Source organism: Schistocerca gregaria, chromosome 4 (assembly GCF_023897955.1).
Source record: "Schistocerca gregaria isolate iqSchGreg1 chromosome 4, iqSchGreg1.2, whole genome shotgun sequence".
NCBI classification, from domain to species: domain Eukaryota; kingdom Metazoa; phylum Arthropoda; class Insecta; order Orthoptera; family Acrididae; genus Schistocerca; species Schistocerca gregaria.
The window spans coordinates 406,732,043-406,751,126 of NC_064923.1; the positions used below are offsets into that span (position 1 = coordinate 406,732,043).

Consider the following 19,084-nt stretch of genomic DNA (forward strand, 5'->3'; position numbering starts at 1 on the left):
CGAAGAAACTTCTCCTTTCCTGTGCTAATTTGCTTCTTAAGACTTCTTTTGTTTACCCATCATACATATTTCGTTTCCCAGGTAGCAGAATTCTTGCACTTCATCTGCTACATGGCCACCGATTTTGATGCTATATTTGTCGTTAACTTCATTTCTACTACTCAAAATTTTCGTCTTTCTTTGCGTAACTGTCAAGTAAATCCTGCGATTACTCGACTGCTCAGTTCGTTCAACAAATGTTCAAATGTATGTGAATTCCTAAGGGACCAAACTGCTAAGGTCATCGGCCCTAGACTTACACACTACTTAAACCAACTTACGCTAAAGACAACACACACACCCATGCCCGAGGGAGGACTCGATCCTCCAGCGGGAGGGGCCGCGCAGTTCGTTCAGCAGCACCTGAAATTCTGTTATTGTTTTTGAGAATAGCAGCACATCAGGGGTCATTATCATTGATATTCTTGCACTCTGAAGTGTAACCCAGACATTCGTTTATACCTGTCATTACGTTTTCGATGTACAGGTCGAAAAGTAGAAATGAAAAACTGTATCCCTGCTTACATTCTTTTCAATTCGAAGAGGCATTTTTTGGCCTTCCATTCTTATCATTCGCTCTTTGTTCTTGTACACATTGTGGCAATACGGAACTACACAATCTCGCCAGGAAAAGATCGATCATCTTGTAATTATAGTAAATAAATAAGTGTAAGGGATTCCGAATTAATAAAAACTTCATTTTATAAAGTGAATCAACGAAGCTGCGGCTGTAAAACAACATTATAAGTAGACACATAACATTTATTTTCTGCAGCTTATGTTTATGGCAGGACGGCAAAATAAAAAATGTGATCACAAGGAAAGAACTCCGAAATTACCTTTCATATGTTTATTTGAGTGTTAAATGTCCATTTGGAAGAGGGGAAATACTAACACTGCCATTTTCCTATTGTTAATACTGTATATCAGAACACTTAAAATATGTTCAAGCCCCGATTTTCTTCTTTTCTATTCTAAAATAACTAAATAAAAACATCGAGTGCAGTTCTCTGCTACTTCTGTGTCGTACTGTCTGACTCTGAATTGCATGCAGGAATAATATGAGATAGAATACCGCGAAATTTTTAAATAATCGTAGCAACTAATAGCTTTGAACATAGGCTCGCTACTGATCACTACGATGACTTTCGTCTACAACTACGACGATTCCAAGTTACGACTATCAGCAATAATTTATACAGAAGTACAAGAAGGTGATAAAGTACATGTAACAAATGAGAAAGTATATGGAAGTTACATGAAGAAGAGACGTGAAACGTAGTGATCAGATAGCCACAGCTGCAGGCAGCTAAAGTACCAATTTCGATCTGTCAGTGATATACAGTACCAATTATGAAGTATTAAGACGATCGTAACAATCGTTCTGTAATAATGGTTATTGTGTTATCTGAATACATTCTGGTCCTACACATACTCCCTCGCGTAGTAGATGGGATGGAAACTGTTTATTAACTCCATGGTCGAAGAAACTAAATTTTGACACAGTGCATTCGCTAATGCTATGAGAAGAAATTTAAAAAATCCCATAATTAAAAAACACATCCTTGCACGTACTTCAGTCAACTGATAGTGTGTAATCTTACTCAAGCACTTGGATACTAATCTGTTTATTGACAGAAAAATTCTGGGCTAGATATAAAATATCTGCAGAAGTAGTGTTTTACCTGACAACAATGTATTACGGGTCTAGTTGCCGCAGGTAAAAGGAATGGTCACAGCGGAGTTGTTTGTACATATTACTTACGACCACGTTTTCTAAATTCCTGCCTTGCTATAAGCTTAGGAAGAAGAAAGAAACTGAGAAGCACTTTTAAGTGTAGTCTGAAACATTAGAGGTTTCAAGTAATTCGTTGATTTTGTGCCATATGGACAGGGCGTTTCTTTGGTGTCCCCAGTAACTGTGAGCGTTAGACGTTACACCGTTTTCATTTGATCAAAAGACCACTCAAGATTCAATCCTACGATGTCTTCTCGGTGCTAATGCACGACGAGTACACAATGCTTGACTCAACCAGACATGATGTGGTTCTCCGACTGGTGTAATGATATAGAAGCTGCCTGATTAACTCAAGTCAGGTAACATTTATGATGAAAATTGAGATATGAACTCTATATTTTAACACAATACTTTTGCAACAACTGTACGCCTCGGGAGACTATATATTCTTCTTCTTCTTTCTCTTCACTTCATGTATTAGCCAAATTGCCTGTCACGGTACTCCATTTCTTGTATGGTCTTCCCACCTCTCTTGTTTCAGCGTAGCTACACTCTATAGCCTTTGCCGGGAATATTTATCCTCCTTTAGGGTCCATATGTTTTTTTCATTTTCTCCTCTTTTTCTTTTTTTCGTTTAAGTTACATATTTTTAAATCTTTTCTTTTATCTTCATTTCTTTATCCGACCTTCCCTTGTACATCCGTTCACTGTTCCTAGAAATCTCATTTCTTGAGATTGTATTCTACTTTCTTGGTGTTTGTCGTTGCCCATGCTTCACTCCCATACGTCAGGCCTGGTTCTGTTATCGTTTTATAAAATTTCAGTTGGGTTTATTTCCCAGCTTTATTTTTCGAAGTTTTTATGACGGTTCCACATATGGAAGTAAATTTATGTTTTGGTCCACGTCATGTTTGTATTGGAAAGTAATGTAGCATGCTAAATATTTAAAATGTTTTACTTGCTCCAAGATTTTATTATTGAAGACTACCTTAGATCTTACTAATAGTCCGCCCTGAAATGCCATCAATTTCGTTTTATGTACCGATAATGTGAGGTTGTCACCTGAGGCTATCAGCTACAAGTTACAGACTCCCTTTCTAGGTCGTCCTCATTCCCTGTAATCAGAGTTAAGTGATCCGTAAATAAAATTATATTTAGTCTAGTGCCACGATCTAAAGTAACTCTATTTATGTTCAACATTTTCCATTTGCTGATAATTTCATCTGTATGTGTATACTGAAGAATGTTGAAGAAATCCAGCATCATTGTCGTACCCCAGCATCATTGTGCTCATTGACCTTGTTGTAATATTTCCCATCTCTACAACAATTTCGGTGTTTGTGTATAGACTGTTAATAACATTTATGAGGTAAGATGTATAACCTCATTCAGTCACGACATTCCATAGCATCTCTCTATTCACAACATTATTAAATGCTTTCTCCAAGAAAAAAAAGATGGGTTTTCCTACTGAGCTTTCGTGCTTTTCCTATAACCTGTTGCAGTGTAAAAACATTGTCAATATTTGATTGTCGTATTCTAAAATATGATTGTTCTTCAGACATTAACTTCTCCGTGACAATTTTAAGACTTACGTCCAGGATTTTGGCGTATATTTTATAGGCTGAACCCAGGAGGTTTATATCTCGATAGTTAATATATTTATTTTTATCGTCATCTTTAAAGATACATATTATTTTCGCCCTCACCAAGTCTTTTCGCACTTTCGTATTTCTCCAACATTGAATAAATATGTGAAGAAGGCTTATATTTGGGAATAACCTTCCATATTTCCACAGTTCCACATTAATAACATCTAAACCAGTGCCTTTCTATTTTTTAATACCACAGTTTTTGTATATATATATAATTTCTCTTCTATTTACTTTCATTATACTTTACAATAGTGGGACTGCTTACATAGGTCTTGAAAGCTGATTGTTTTTCTTAAATTGCCCCGTCCGTCTCTGGCGTCCAAATCCTTACTCTTCTATGTTTCCTGCATTTGCTTTTTTTTCCCTAGTAACTTAACGGCTATGTTTGATACAGCTGTGTTTTTAACTTTTTTCCAATGTTTTTCCAAGTCTTCTACCGTTCCCAAATTTGCTAATGTTTTTGTCATCAGCATTTAGTACAGATCTCTTAATGTGCTATCTTCTACAAGGTAAACTTTAAGAAAATGAGCTTCCTTTTGATCTATAAATGGTTTCTTCGGTTTTTTACATTTTGCATAGACGTCAATTGTTGACATCAATAAGAAATGATCTAATCCAATATCCACTCCCCAATAAACTCTTGTATCTCTAACATGTGCAGGAAATCCCTAATTTATTATTGGTTAATCTATATATAGCTATATCCGCTTGCTGGCCAGATAAATTTGTGCATCCCTTTCTTCATAAAGACACTATTGGATATTTTTGAGTGATTAAAGGTAGCAAAATCTCTGAGTTTTTTCAGTTTTCATTACATACGTTTCCTCCAAGTGTACATAGTATTTTTTGCAGTTGGTATATTTATAATTCTGGTATTGAGATCTCCCATAAGAACTGATTTTTATTCTATCCGTTTAAGATCACTTTTTGTAAAAGGGCTTGGATTCGTCAATTTTTTCCTTCTTCTGGGGCAGAAGTTGTTATTATTCTTAGGATTCCTCTTGGACCTTTAATTCCTGCTAGTGCAATTCGTTCTTTACATGTTCGTAGTCCCGTATTTTATGTTCCCTTATTCTATGAATGTAGTTGGCAACACCTTTACTTGGTCTTTGTTCCTGCTTTACTCCGCTGTAGATCATAATGTACTCGTCTATGTATTTGGTTCCAGATGTTTTCTTCTTTGTTTCTGTAATTGCTACAAAATCTATTTCATTTCTTTCAAATGGTTAGCTGATTCAGCTTACTTAAAAGCCATTTCCCTAACGTTCGAGATGGTACCTTTCAAAGCTTCATTAACTATTTCCTCTTGTTCCTATTTCTTACTCAAGTCGTATCCCGCCAATCCGTCTTGTTTCCGAGGCTGTACTGAGTAATGCACGTAGGTTTATTATGTCCCTGAATCGAGTACCTGCACATTGCAGCAAGACTGATGATGGGACTGCCATCTCTGAACTTTACCAGTCACAGCTCGTAACTCACATAAGTGAGTAAGTTACAGCACTTCGTCTGTACGCGACGTTTTGGTTATACCGCTAATACTCGGTCGTCAGAGCGTCGTCTGTTAGGCAGTCATACTATTCTCTACATCAGATCGTCGCATTTCCTAAGCTTTGTGTAAATCAAGGTCTTACCGATGGTAACAATCTGTGTAACCTTTATTACAGACCTTTTGCCTAGTCTCAAATAAACTTCTGGGCCCCATATTTATTCAAGTGTTTAGCACGAAAGAAGAAAAACCACGACAGCAAATGTTTCCTCCTTCCTCTCTACAATGTGGACACACGTAATATCTTTGGCAAAATCTTCTCACTCCTGAATCTGTGCTTTCTTACATTTACTATTTCAAATAATGAAACGTTCATCACCATATTAAAACTATTTAAAATTTTTGCAGAATTTTTTTTATTGGTGAGAACCTGTTAAAATTTTCTGGAAAGTGTAGTGATTGTCCTAATTTATTTACGTATAAATAACGATACATTATTCTCATCGTTGCATAATTTCCATCCTGTGATTTCTCAAAGCTTACTATAAGTCCGTCGATTTTTTATGATCATTCTTGTTCTGCTTTTTCATCAGATCAGAAGGTTGTTAATAACGAATATTTGTCTATCTAATCGGAAGCCGGGCATAACGAAAACAGCTAAATAGTGCGCTGATTAGAACCTTCCTGGCAGGTTATAACTGTGTGCCGGACCTGGAATCTAACCTGGCATCTTTCCCTTTCCCATGCTAAGAGTCCATGTCCGAAACAAAATTTTAATCTGCCAGGAAGTTCCAGTTAAATAGTTGACAGAATTTCATCTAATATGTAATAAACTCCTCGCTCGCTAACCATTTCAAAGCAAGAAACACACGACTTCATAAAGCTGGCTCGATAATTCGAGCAGAGTTGTTAACAATTACAAATACCATATTATTAATTAATTACTGTAATGTTTTATTTTCTGTTTCATAACCCGGAATACATATTACGTAATCAATGAATTCTCCCAGTAAAGACAGAAAAATGTTATGAAGAACAAACACTCCAAGTTCGCTCCCTATCGTACTGGACAGAGAAAAAAAAGATAAAAAGATTCGTAAACGCAAACTTCGAACTATATAAAATTATTTTTCGATACATCACTTGCTAGAAAGATTTCTCACACGTATTTTTAGTTATGTCCAGAAAGTCTCCACCAATACGTGTAACCATCCTAATTTCAAATGAATAGGAAAGACAGCATCTGGGAAGTGCAATTTACTATCGTTCTTCGTCGTTCCTGTAAATTCTATTGGTTCCCGAAAGTACGCCAGCCAAATCTCCTATATCGACTACGGTTTTTTTTCTTCTTGTGGAGTATAGAGCTGGTTCAATTTAACGACACTTCCTGTTTTCACTCGTCTACGTCGTTTGTTTTGACTGATCCCTCATAACAGGTTGTCTATTATTGCAAGGAAGATGCTGAACCGACCACTGTTCTGCAAATGGACAAGCACAATACAGCAGTTTCCACGAGGGAGTGTTTTGACTCCAATGTTTTTCTGGGCACAGAATCAAACAATTATCTATCAGTGTCGGACTAAACTGCGAAATAGACGTCAAATAAAATATGTTTAGACGTATATCCAACATAATTAGTACATTCTGCGAAATTTTCCGTAACCTCACAAACCTTTCAACCTGTTTTTGCTCCGCTTCCTGTATTTAGGGTATGAAGGTGTATCGCAGACGTATGTCATATTGTCTGGCGCACATTTCTATTTTCTGTAATGTCAGCATTCTCGTTTAAAGTATGACTTTGACTTCTCAGTTAGAGAAGCGTCCAACGAAGTGCTTTCATATTACAACGAAAATTCCGGTTTAGTGCGAAAGGTTCATTCTGGGAAAGCATTGATACTTGGCGGCAGTGTAGCAGCATGTTAGATGCGCATATGATACGCCAGTGGCAGTGGACGTTAGGCAAGTCCCACGCACAAATGTTGGGCTATATGCCTATCAGTCAGGAGTGGATCCCATTCCGAGGAACTTCAAGTGTGTATTTTCAACGGTGTCACCACGCTTAGTGTTGATAACACTCCAAACAGACAAGCACTGCTACGCTAGGTCTGATAAGAACCCTCTTTGTATGATGCAGGGTACACTCCGAGGTTGGTGCTTCTGTAATCTGAACCGCACACGGAAGGTAAACTATGAATCACACGTTGAGGAATGTCAACATCTACGAGAGCGTGCTCAAAAATAATGCCTCCGAATTTTTTAATGTGAAAACCACCAAACCTTTTCCAATTAAAAAAAACGGGATCAACACCTTACATCTTTAGTCTTCATGTCTACATATACGCAGCCCTCTGCCGCTACAGGGCTCCGAGTTGTAACGTGTAACATGGCGGCGTGTAGCGTAACTATGTCGGTGCGTGAGAAAGAGCGTGCTGTAATCGCTTTTCGAAATGGAATAGTTCCTCCAGATATGGAGTATCCTCTCCCTCAACATGGAGATGCCAGATCACACACAATCGATTTTCATATGTTTAGAGTGCTTACCGAACACCTTCGAGGATTTCACTTTGATAGCGATGGAGCGGTGCAATGAAGGTGTTGTAGCTCCGTCAACGGTATCAAGAAACTAGATCTCGTTGTGAGAAATGTGTTCTCCGCCAGGGTGACTCTGTTGAAGCTATCCTGCGATGTGTGGTGGGGGGTACCTCCGGTAGCACTTTCACTCTCCCCCTCCTTTGTTCAATTCGCTAATTGTGCGTGGGAAGAACGAATGTCTATAAACTTCCATATGAGACAAATTTCTCTGATTTTCTGGTCGTTTTCATTTCGCGAGATATATGTGGAAACAAGTAATATGTAATCCGACTCTTCTTCAAACACAGCCTTTTGGAAGATCAACAGCAAGCCTCTACGTGATAGACACACCGCTCCTGTAGCGTCTGCCACTAGGATTCGCCGAGCATCTCCAAATCACTCATCGTTCTCACGTCAACTAAATGATTCTGTGACGAATGAAAAGTACTGTTCTTCGTTGTGATAAATACACTACGTAGAAAATAAATACGGAAACAGTCATCTGTACAAGTATTGGCAGTGCTTTGGGATGCATTGGGAAACGTCTAAGGTACTGTCATCACCATCCTTCTTCTGCAAGGTTCCCTAGTTTCATAACTAACGAAATAAGTTCGATGAGAGAAACTTCCTTTTTCATCATATTATTTAGTTCTCACATCTCTCAAGGATTCGTTTGGTTAAGCGTCTCAATTCAGACAACAAAGAGCAAATACTTTACTACAATAACTTCTACAACTACTACTACTACTGCTACTACTACTATCACTAGCTCAATTCAGTTACGTTTTATTTCTAGCTGTTTATTTGTTATTCATTTAGTGTGATATCACTGTATTTAGTGACTTGTTCTTCAACCCTATAAGCTTGTACGATCAGTGTGAGGTCTGAAGTAAGGTAATGTTTTAAGTTCTGGCTCTAGACGGACCAACCGGTACGACCGACCGCCGTGTCTTCCTATACGAAAGGTATCACTGGAATCAGTGGCATTTGCTCAGTGCACCGGGTTTCTTAAACTTGGAACCGCCACTAATCGGTCATGTAGCTCCTCCGTTGGCCTCAGGAGACTGAGTGCACCCCATTGCAGTCCTTTAACTAAGGAAAAAATCCCTGTCAGTATTGGGAACCGAACACGGGTCCTGCGCATGGCAGTCCGCACACAGACTTTTCAGCTATGGAGGTGGTCTGTGAGGTCAGCTTCCCTTCTCAAATCAGTAACCACTTGTTAGAAATGGATGTAAACGGTGCATTCCATAATTTGTTATATTTTCTAGTTCCTAAGACTTTCAAAATTACGTTACTGTAATATGATGTGCTTTTGAGGTATGAATTATGGAATCGATCCGAAATCAGTCCGTATAGAAATAAAAGGATCTTTAAAGGCTGGCGCGAAAGCCTTGCTTCTTAAAGTGAGGATTGCATAAAAACCTGCTTAAGCTGTAGTGAGTGCCTTGCATCTTTCTGATGTTTTTTCCCTGCTTTGGTTACCAGTGTGAGATGGAAAATGAAATGTAGCTTGTTATGTTTACTGCCTGCGGACAGAAATATTCCTATTTAACTTGGTGTTTGGTACTACCATCTCTGAAACTTACTCGTATGGTCCTTACGTTATGTTACATGCCAGCTTGTCAAATGTGGTAGTTTAAGAAGCAGTAAAAGTAAGGGGGGGGGGGGGTCAAAAAGTAAGTAATTTTTATTCAAAGTGACATTCACGACGTTATTTTTCTGCATAGTCATTAAGTCTCTGTATTCAACAGTCGGGACGTTCTCCCAAACGTTCAGTTCGTCGACTATAGAAATCCGCTGCTTGTTAGCGGAGACATTCGAGAACCACTTTGTAAACGACGTCATTGTTGGATAATCTCTTTTGCCCGAAACGTTCTTTCAGCTTGCGGAAGGGTAGAATCCGCCTGTGCAGGCTTGGTCAAATAGTTGGCATCATTGCATTTGGTTCACATACCGCCAGAGTGTCACTGTGAATCCGTTTGCAACTTAGACGTTTTGCCCACAAGAATTGTACCTTCCCACGTCGACATTGGAGTAAGTTTCCAGTTGCCGCTCCATTTCAGTCACAAACTGTGATGCACCTGTCAACGGTACCGCAGCAGGACTGTGGCTGCAGCAGACCCTGAACAACGACTCTCCTCTGCCACTCTCGCTCCGCTGTCGTCTTAGCGTGGGACGACATGAGTAACTTTCTGGTCTCTGTGTGAAATACAACTGAAGCAATGTTAGGAAAACGTTCCTATACATTTAGCTTTACGCCAACTACAAAATTTAATGCTTCGTAGCATGGACACAAAGATATTCTGAACTTACTGTTAGCACAGGCATTAAACTGACATGTTCATAATTTGAACCACATACCTTATAAAGTAAATGTATACTATCGTCCACATCAAAATTACAACTCAACTAAAAATAAAAATAAAATTTCATTCTCGGTTTTGCTATATCGAGTACGATACTTAATCAAAATAGTTTGCTCTCTATATGTATAAACATAATGCTAGACTTTCTCTAGTATAAACATCACTTTTTTAAAAATATATAATGTTTGTATATTATTGTTCGCAATAGTGCAGCTATCATTCTATCTTATCATTTCTCTCATGAATTTCAAAGTGCTACATAATCCGTATGACGAGACCATGTTCAATAAATTTTCACATGAGACTCAAATTTGCACGTTCTTTCCCGTTTACTAGAGAGATTTCGCTTTTTTTCAGGTAGCGAAATTCTGCCAATTTTCCGAAGAAAACTGTAAGAATCCACCAAAACACTTCATCTACCGTCTGAAAAACTTTTCATTTATGGAAGGCAGCAAAGCATTCTTATTATGCTGTCTGAATTAATAAAGTTGACCCTAAGACATGAATAAGCAGTTATGTAGTACATGGTCTTTAAGTGACGGTAAAATGAGAGGTAAGCCATCCAATCCTTTGAACAGGTAGTTTACCTACCAAAGAAGTACATCCATCGTGCAACCTCAACTTTCAACACCGATTTCTGAGAACATACTTCCTCTCTCTTTCCGAGTTTATCCCGTTCTGCTGGATCCGATATTGTCATTATTTGTCAAATAATTTTATTTAAACATTTTAGCTGAATGTCCTTCTATCGCCACGGCCGTCAGTTAACCTAAGAAAGGGAAGTTTTGTGAGCCGTCTGTCGGTGAATCGTGTAAACTGTTTGTGTATCGTACTTTCTGATGCCGGGATTGAGGACCAGCACAGTAATTTACCTAAACAAGAGCGTAAAACCGCCTAAAACCCACACTCGCGCTATCTGGTGCACCAGACCAACGCTAGTTAATCCGTCGCGCCGATTCCATCCGGATCTGCCTCACATCCATGTGTCGCTAGCTAGTGCGTCGCGCGTTACGCTATACGAGCATGTCACCGCAACACATTTTAATTCTAGTAAACGAAATATAGTCTACATCATCATCAACATACGTCTTCGTTTGGGTTAATTCCATGTACTCTAGTTAGTCAATTACCTACCTGATATTAAGACGGAAGATAACGATACTTACGGAGAAACAGACGAGCTGTTTACAAAACTGAACATTAGAAGTAAAATGGAATGAAAGAAATTTTTTCATACTGAGAAATGAGGAGGAGCGATCTATTAAATTTAGTAAAAAAAAAGTTCTAGAGCCAAGATCGCATGAATACTTATTTATTTTTGACTGTCAGTTTTGACAAGCTCTGTTGTCATCCTCTGGTGTTAAAAACTGTTGTTGCAATAGACATGTTTTGTAACAATAAGTTCTGAAGACGAGAAGATGACAGCAAAGCTTGACGAAACCGGTAGTCGAGAACAAATATGTATTTATACGATCTTGGAAGTTTTATATCAAAACGGAAAGACATGATCATAAAAACGATCAGCTGTAGGCCATTTCCTCACCGAAACAAAAACAAAAAATTACGAAACTACTTTCATACGCAAATGCAAATGTTTCAGCAGCGTTATCCATTACAATGATACTGTTTTTCTTTGATTACAGATCGGTTATTTCCAAACAGTCACACACAGAACTGAAATATTCGTAGAGAAATAACAGGTGTTAGGGAAAACAACTTGTCTCTACAGAAACAGAGGAAAACAGTCGACCATTTATTTATATGAAACAAATAACAAATTTAATATCGAACTTGTGAGACTGAAAATATGTAGCACGTCACAGTTTATTTCTTTTCCTGTCTTTTTTATTGATCACATGGAAGGCTCCATGCGTCCCATGGATATATATTGAAGGTGATTAAGAAATACTTGAAAGCGATCATGGTTTAAATGAATTAAGTTTTTCCATCAAATACGACTCGTTACTGCTATTATACAACATTACTTGTGAACATACAAGATACAAATGTTTAATTTCACAAAGTTTCGGGACCCGAACGGAAGCATGTGATTCTTTTAATAATTACCAGTAATCTCTCTTCAGTCCACGTCGTCCTAAGCAAGTTCGCTATACAACTATACTAGGCAAAAACCGCCGTCTGTTAAGAGCCAATATTGACAAATTTTGTGTTGGAGTGTTTAGAGTGTTGAGGAAATCTAGTATGTTAGCAGCAGATTTCTTTTGCAGCTCACTTTAATACGCTATGTGATCAAAAGTATCCGGACACCGCCAAAAACATATGTTTTTCATATTAGGTGCATTGTGCTGCCATCTACTGCCAGGTACTCCGTATCAGCGACCTCAGTAGTCATTAGACATCGTGAGAGAGCAGAATGGGGCGTTCCGTGGAACTCACGGACTTCTAACATGGTCAGGTGACTGGATGTCACTTGTATCATAAGTCTCTACGCGAGATTTCCACACTTATAAACGTCCCTAGGTCCATTATTTCCGATGTGATAGTGAAGTGGAAACGTGAAGGGACATGTACAACACAAAAGCGTACAGGCCGACCTCGTCTGTTGACTGACAGAGGCCGCCGACAGTTGAAGAGGGTCGTAATGTGTAATAGGCAGAAATCTATCCAGACCATCACACAGGAATTCCAAACTGCATCAACATCCACTGCAAGTACTATGACAGTTAGGCGGGAGGTGAGAAAACTTGGATTTCATGGTCCATCGGCTGCTCATAAGCCAGACATCACGCCGGTAAATTCCAAATTACACCTCGCTTGGTGTAAGGAGCGTAAACACTGGTCGATTGAACGGTGGAAAAACGTTGTGTGGAGTGACGAATCATGGTACATAATGTGGCGATCCGATGGCAGGGTGTGGGTATGAGAATGCCCGGTGAACGTCATCTACCAGCGTGTGTAGTGTCAACAGTAAAATTCGTAGGCGGTGGTGTTACGGTGTGGTCGTGTTTTTCATGGTGGGGGCTTGCACCCTTTGTTGTTTTTCGTTGCGCTCTCACAGCACAGACCTACATTGATGTTTTAAGGACGTTCTTCCTTCCCACTATTGAAGAACAATTCGGAGATGGGGATTGCATCTTTCAACACGATCGTGTACCTGCTCATAATGCCCGCCCTGTGGTGGAGTGGTTACACGACAATAACATCCCTGTAATGGACTGGCCTGCACAGAGTGCTGACCTGAATCCTATTACAACACCTTTGGGATGTTTTGGAACGCCAGCTTCGTGCCAGGGCCTCACAGACAGGAGCCGAAACCTCTCCTCAGTGCAGTACTCCGTGAAGTAAGGGCTGCCATTCCCCAAGAAACCTTCCAGCACCTGACTGAACGTATGCCTGCGAGAGTGGAAGCTGTCATCAAGGCTAAGAGTGGGCCAACACCATATTGAATTCCAGCATTACCGATGGAGGGCGCCACGAACTTGAAAGTCATTTTCAGAAAGGTGTCCGAATACTTTTGATCATATAGTGCATACTAGATTCGCTCTTACTATGCTATATTCAAGTGCTGAAGTAGTTGAAGCTAGCTGCAATTCGTTGACTCTGTTGGTTCAAATTGCTTTGAGTACAATGGTACTTAACATCTGAAGTCATGAGTCCCCTAGAAGTTAGAACTAATTCAACCTAACTAACCTAAGGACATCACACACATCCATGCCCGACGCAGGATTCGAACCTGCCACCGCAGCGGTCGCGCAGTTCCAGACTGACGCGTCTAGAACCGCTCGGCCACAACGGCCGGCTCGTTTACTCTAATGAGATTAGGTGCGATCGAAAAGTTTTCGTTCTAAGGTCTCACTAACCCCTTGCCTACATGTCGTTGATTATATTTCCGTATCGGAGTCGCGCTGGGTTGCATATACGCTGAAGAAACGCATCCAAGCGGAAAAATTTTGATCGCCTCTTACACGAATATCTTAATATATGGTTTAGTCAAAGAATTCATACAGGTTTGTGCTATCCGTTTTTACTTTGACAATCACGGGAAACACGAGAGCGGTAACGCATGTAATACAGCAGGTATTTTGCATCAACGACCTGTAAAAACTTCTTGAGTCTATGAATGAATCTTTCACAGTTCGTTCATCGAACACAAACTATAGTGTTTTGCAAATACTATTAATGTGAGAATGTGGATCCCATATTAGAAAACGGAGAAGCAATTATTGTTTCAAAATTTTTTTTTGTTATTAGGGTTTTTCAGCAACACATATGATGTGATAATTTGTGCCTTTAGGTTAAGTTATTTGGTACCAAGAGCAAGTCTTTCACTAAACAATTTTACTGTCACTCATATTCTCGTAATTGTACTTTTCTGTTTTTCCGAAGAATAAAAATAGTTGTGGGTTCCCCTTCGAGTTTACATTATACACTGACAGATTTAATTCCAACTACTTTGCACACGGATCTAAAACAAGTATTTTTTTTAAATATGTTATTATGTTTTATCGCTGATATTTGTTTCATGGAAATTTAGTAGTCCAAGGTATAATTCTGGAGACATCATTGGAAGACAGAACTTTAGGCAGAGAATCGTGACCTGAACCACGAACCAATGCCAATAAAACAAATCTCAGGAATATCGTAAATACCGGACATGAAATCCTGCGTTCTATAATCACGACGTTTTATTCTGTACTTTAGAATCAATTTCATTACATATTTCCAATCTCATACCATAAACAAGCGTCACTATGCCTGTAAGCATACCATTCATACTGACACAGAACTAACACTTTTGACATTTGAGAAATATTTTAAAATATGGCTCTCCTGATATAGTGCATTGTCTTTCATAATTCTTGTGCGGAAGTGTCTGTTTTCACACATTCTATTCATGTTATTTCCACACAATGGGCACTTTTATTTTGCTGCTGCCTGTAAAGGCGCGGAAACGGCGAGGATATATTCATCCGGATAGGACAACTACATGAAGGCGTAGTTGACAATTTAAGGCATGTTGACCGTAAGACAAGAGAGAGATTCCAGCAATATGGAGTCATTAATTTGTATAGCACACATTTTGTTGAGCACAGATCATTAAAAAAAATGTGTTTCTAGGCATTGAACTCTTCATCTGTTGCATGTCAGCTTCTCTGAACGTCGTTCACGGACATCTGGAAGAGGTGCAGTTGTTTCTAATTTAGTCATACATTCAGATTCCGTAGAAGATAGTCCAGCATTTCTGCGTTACAATGATAGTAGGAGAAGTCCAAAGAAAATCTGGTTGGGCCCTTTCGTTTCATAAAGTGTCAAGTCAAGACTTTGAGATATTCGCCATTGCACCACTTCGCTGAAACAGGCAATTACTAATGGAAATATCCGGCACTATTTTCCACGGTGTTTTGAAGCTTGGGCTACTGCCGGTGCCTGAAGTACTTGGCCGTTAATGGTGTTACTTTAACAGGACACTGTCTTCTGCTTGCCGCATTCACTCACACCTAATTTCACTCGCTCTTTTTAATATTTCCTTGGATTTGTTGTTCTGCTGGGAATTCACTGTTGCTAATACCACTTGCGAACTTTACTGCATTGCAGTATTTGTTTCTCTTTGAAGATATAATAAACGCCCCAAGAGAGGTTATTACTAAATTATTTCTTCACGAAGATTTTTGGAAAATGTCTTTTGAGTAGCTTCGGAAGCTACTTTGTTGCGACCACTGACTTATCTTGTGAGTGTGAACGAAACAATATTGCACAAAGTGCTTACGTTGTGAGTTTGATTATGACGGTAACTTGAAATAACGAGCTAATGGAATCCTCACTTTCTGTGCATGATCACTCAGCGGCCGTCTTTGATTTCGCTACAATTTTATTCCTGTGGTCGGAGGCCATTCCTGTCGTCCCGTCGCTCCATATCCCTAGATGAGAGGCACATACTGCGAGAGCGTGATGAAAAGTAATCCTTCGAATTTTTTATGTGGAAACTCTTAACGATTTTTAAATAAAACAAACGTTATTAAAATTCTACATTTTTATTCTTCACGTCTACGTATTTATTTCTCAACATAGTCAACCTGCCGACGAACACATTTCCTCCAACGAGAGACCAGTTTGCTGATATCATCATTGCATAATGTCTGACTTTGCTGTCGAAGCCACAATCTCACCTCTGCTTGCACCGCTTCATCACTGTCAAAGTGAAGTCCTCGGAGGTGTAAGGTGTTCGTTTAGTTTTGTAAACCGACTAAAATCGAATGGGGCCAAGTCGGGACTGTATGGAGTATGATCGGTGACAATGAACCCAAGGTGTCGGATTGTTGCAGATGTCGCAGAGCTCGTGAATGGTCTTGCACTTACATGCTGAAGGCGACATTGACGTGCTGAAGGAGAGGATGCTCCATATGCGGACGAACTCTTCGAATTCGAAACTCGGTTACGGCACTCTGAAACATAGCTAAGCCAGACACCGCCATGCGCTACAGTTCGGAGTCCTCTAGTGGTTGAGAATTGCAAGTATGTAGACATGAGTTACAGTTTGTTTATGTAGACATGAGTTACAGTTTGTTTTATTTAAAAAGCTTTAAGAGTTTTCACATAAAAAGTTCGCAAACATTACTTTTTAGCACGCTATGCTACATACGTATTATCTCCCTGCTAGTTGAATAAATTTTGTTCTTCGTTTTTTAATGTTTTGCCCCTTTGTGTGACGTGATTGTGAGTTAGAGACAGGAAAAAAGTTCTCGAATTGGCTTAGAGGAAAGTGGAAAACCGTCGGAGGAAGACACTCTGTCTGCCACATGTTCTACGTCGGCTCTCATCAACCCCATACATGGATGCAGGCTGTGTCTGGTACACTTGTCAGTCTCCCAAGTAGTCGCACTATGCGTTAAGCTGCACAAAAGTCGATTCAACTAGTCTACACACTAACAAATCCTTTTTTTTTTTGTTTTTGAGACGGTTTTCGTTCCGAGTACACGAGGACTGGGATGGCATGCGTTAATTCTTTGGCATTGCTTTCCGATCCACGGAGGCATTCTAATGCGTCAATTTTTGACCCAGAGAGGGATAACAGTCCTCGAATAGCACCACATTTTTCTGGTTTGACTCCAGATGATTTCGTGCTCTGCCTACAGTGGGGAGTATTTTGTGGATGTTGAATCGATTCAGTGGAATGTGACAGCAATTTTGAACGGTATTCCAGTCGAAGGTTTGCCTAAGTGTTCCATAATCTCTACGACGGATTTTGCAAATGTGTGACAAGAAATCGTTTGTATGATAAAAATTAAAAAGTCGATAAAATTGTTAACATCATTTTGTATTTCACTTCGTGATAATCACAGACCTCAATTAATATACTGACTAGAGCATCTCTAAGTTAAAACAATATCTGTGAAATATGAATAACGTAAAAAGTTAGTTGAATAGTCAAATTCAAAGTACTTAAAAACAGAGTAAAAATGTAGAAGAAATTAAACGCTCCAGAATATTTGCATTTAAAATACATTTGTTACTACATTATATTCGAGAAACTGAATTGATCCCAAACAGATCATTGCAACGTTTTTCACTGTGGCATACGAAGGACCATCATGTTGAGACCGGCTGTGCAGCATGCTTTCTTCAATCTTCATATATTTCTTTTTAAAAAAAATTAAAAAAAAAAAAACAGCGAGGGCAGCGTGCACTAGATTACCTCGTTTGACACGGTGGGTAAACGCTCGTTGGGCGGAAGACAGACGACCACAACGTGGCTCTCGATTAATCACAGGTCGTGCCTTTGCCGTCCGCAGAACGTCTGTAGTCTGCAGCCCCTCTAATGAGGCGAGGCTTTTACGCAAGCGGTCAAACTCTTCGCATCAAGCGGTCGCCACGTCCGGCAAAACATGTAGACTCTATCTGCGTACGTCATGCATATTCGTAGTGGTAAACTCGCATGTAGAAAATGTTATAGTGTTACTCAATTTTTTCCCTGAAAGAAAATCAGAGTTAAGGAACGCTTTCCTTATCTTTTCCAAAATAACTTTGATATTTAAGATTACAAATTGTGTTGCAAATTAATCATTTCAAAGCACAATCACCAAAACGTCTGAAAAGTTTGGAATATAAAACTAATTTTCCAATATTTAATTGCTTCATCATTTTCATTGGAATCTGCTCTTTTTGATGGTGTTAAACCATTCTCAAACGAAAGGCAATGTGTTGAGACGAAGGATCTCATGGGCTGCGGATGTCGTATTTTCCTTCTCGAAGCAATGATGGTAGTCCGCCCTTCAGTGTCGCAGTACAAGATTTTACAGCCGTGGGATCTTTCCTGTGTTTTCAAAAGCATCTACTTGAATAATTGCAACTTTCTGTATTTTTTAGCTCCAGCATTTTTGCAGAATAAAGCGAATCGTTTTTTTCCGAAACAATTCCTTTCAGTGTACATGTTCCCCAAAATTAGCTGTGTCATTTCCGTTCATATAATCGTGATTTTCATTTTTTCTACAACGTAATTCTTCTATCCTTCATTTGTATGGTGAATGATGGGTCAAGGCATACATTATTTTCCTATTATAAAGCTCTAAAATAATGGTGAATTCAAGAAAGTGACACTGGTGGTGTTCATTCTGGTATTACAGAATACAAAATAAGAAGTTAGACATATCATTGTATTTGAAGAAGTGATGCTTATAATACAGACATCATCAAAGGTGGCATAACTTCTTCTGGCACTGTGAGTCGTATCAACTCAGAGCAAAAGGCTTTGAATAAGAGACTTGCAGATATCACTTGGGATATAGCTTTTAGCAGAGATTTTAACACTAGTTAACAGACGCAGTGAGCCCTCAAAACACGCAAAAGAGTTCATTTGTTCCGTATATATGGGGTCTCTCCCTCTAGCACTAGACTCTTCAATTCCAGAGGGTGTGAATTTTTTAGAAATAGACCTATGAAGTATGTTGACGCATTTTCAGTCGGACTCTTTCAATCATTAGCAGAAGCTAGTTTCTTGTCGCTAATAGCCTTACATAGTTTGTGTTTTACTCTGGATTAACGAAAACAAAAATAGAGTGTAAGATTTTAGTTATCACTCTTTTGTCCCTAGAGACTGCACCGAAGTAGGAAGACGTTTTATTTTGTTATATTTTCAGTTAATTATGTATAAATACGGAGATATTAGGTGTATTTAATTTTCTTATAATAGCGACAGATTTAGAATTGAAATAAGATAGTAATGTAGAAGTAGTAGCTATTTTCCCTGTCCGTTTACAAAACAGTTTCA

At 39.0% G+C, this 19,084-nt stretch overlaps 1 protein-coding gene across 2 annotated transcripts in view; it reads left to right on the forward strand.

Annotated features, from left to right (window-relative positions):
- The window catches only part of LOC126266911 (forkhead box protein F1-like), a 231,691-nt gene that overhangs the window by 16,928 nt on the left and 195,679 nt on the right, over positions 1-19,084 (forward strand). Inside the window, exon 2 of one of the 2 annotated variants that reach the window (XM_049971591.1) lies at positions 16,143-16,208. The exons of the other annotated variant lie outside the window; for it this stretch is intronic. Within the exon in view, the coding sequence (XP_049827548.1) occupies positions 16,143-16,183 (41 nt within the window). The 3' untranslated portion in view covers positions 16,184-16,208. Of the gene's footprint in view, positions 1-16,142; positions 16,209-19,084 lie in introns of those variants that run through there. 2 annotated transcript variants of the gene reach the window in all.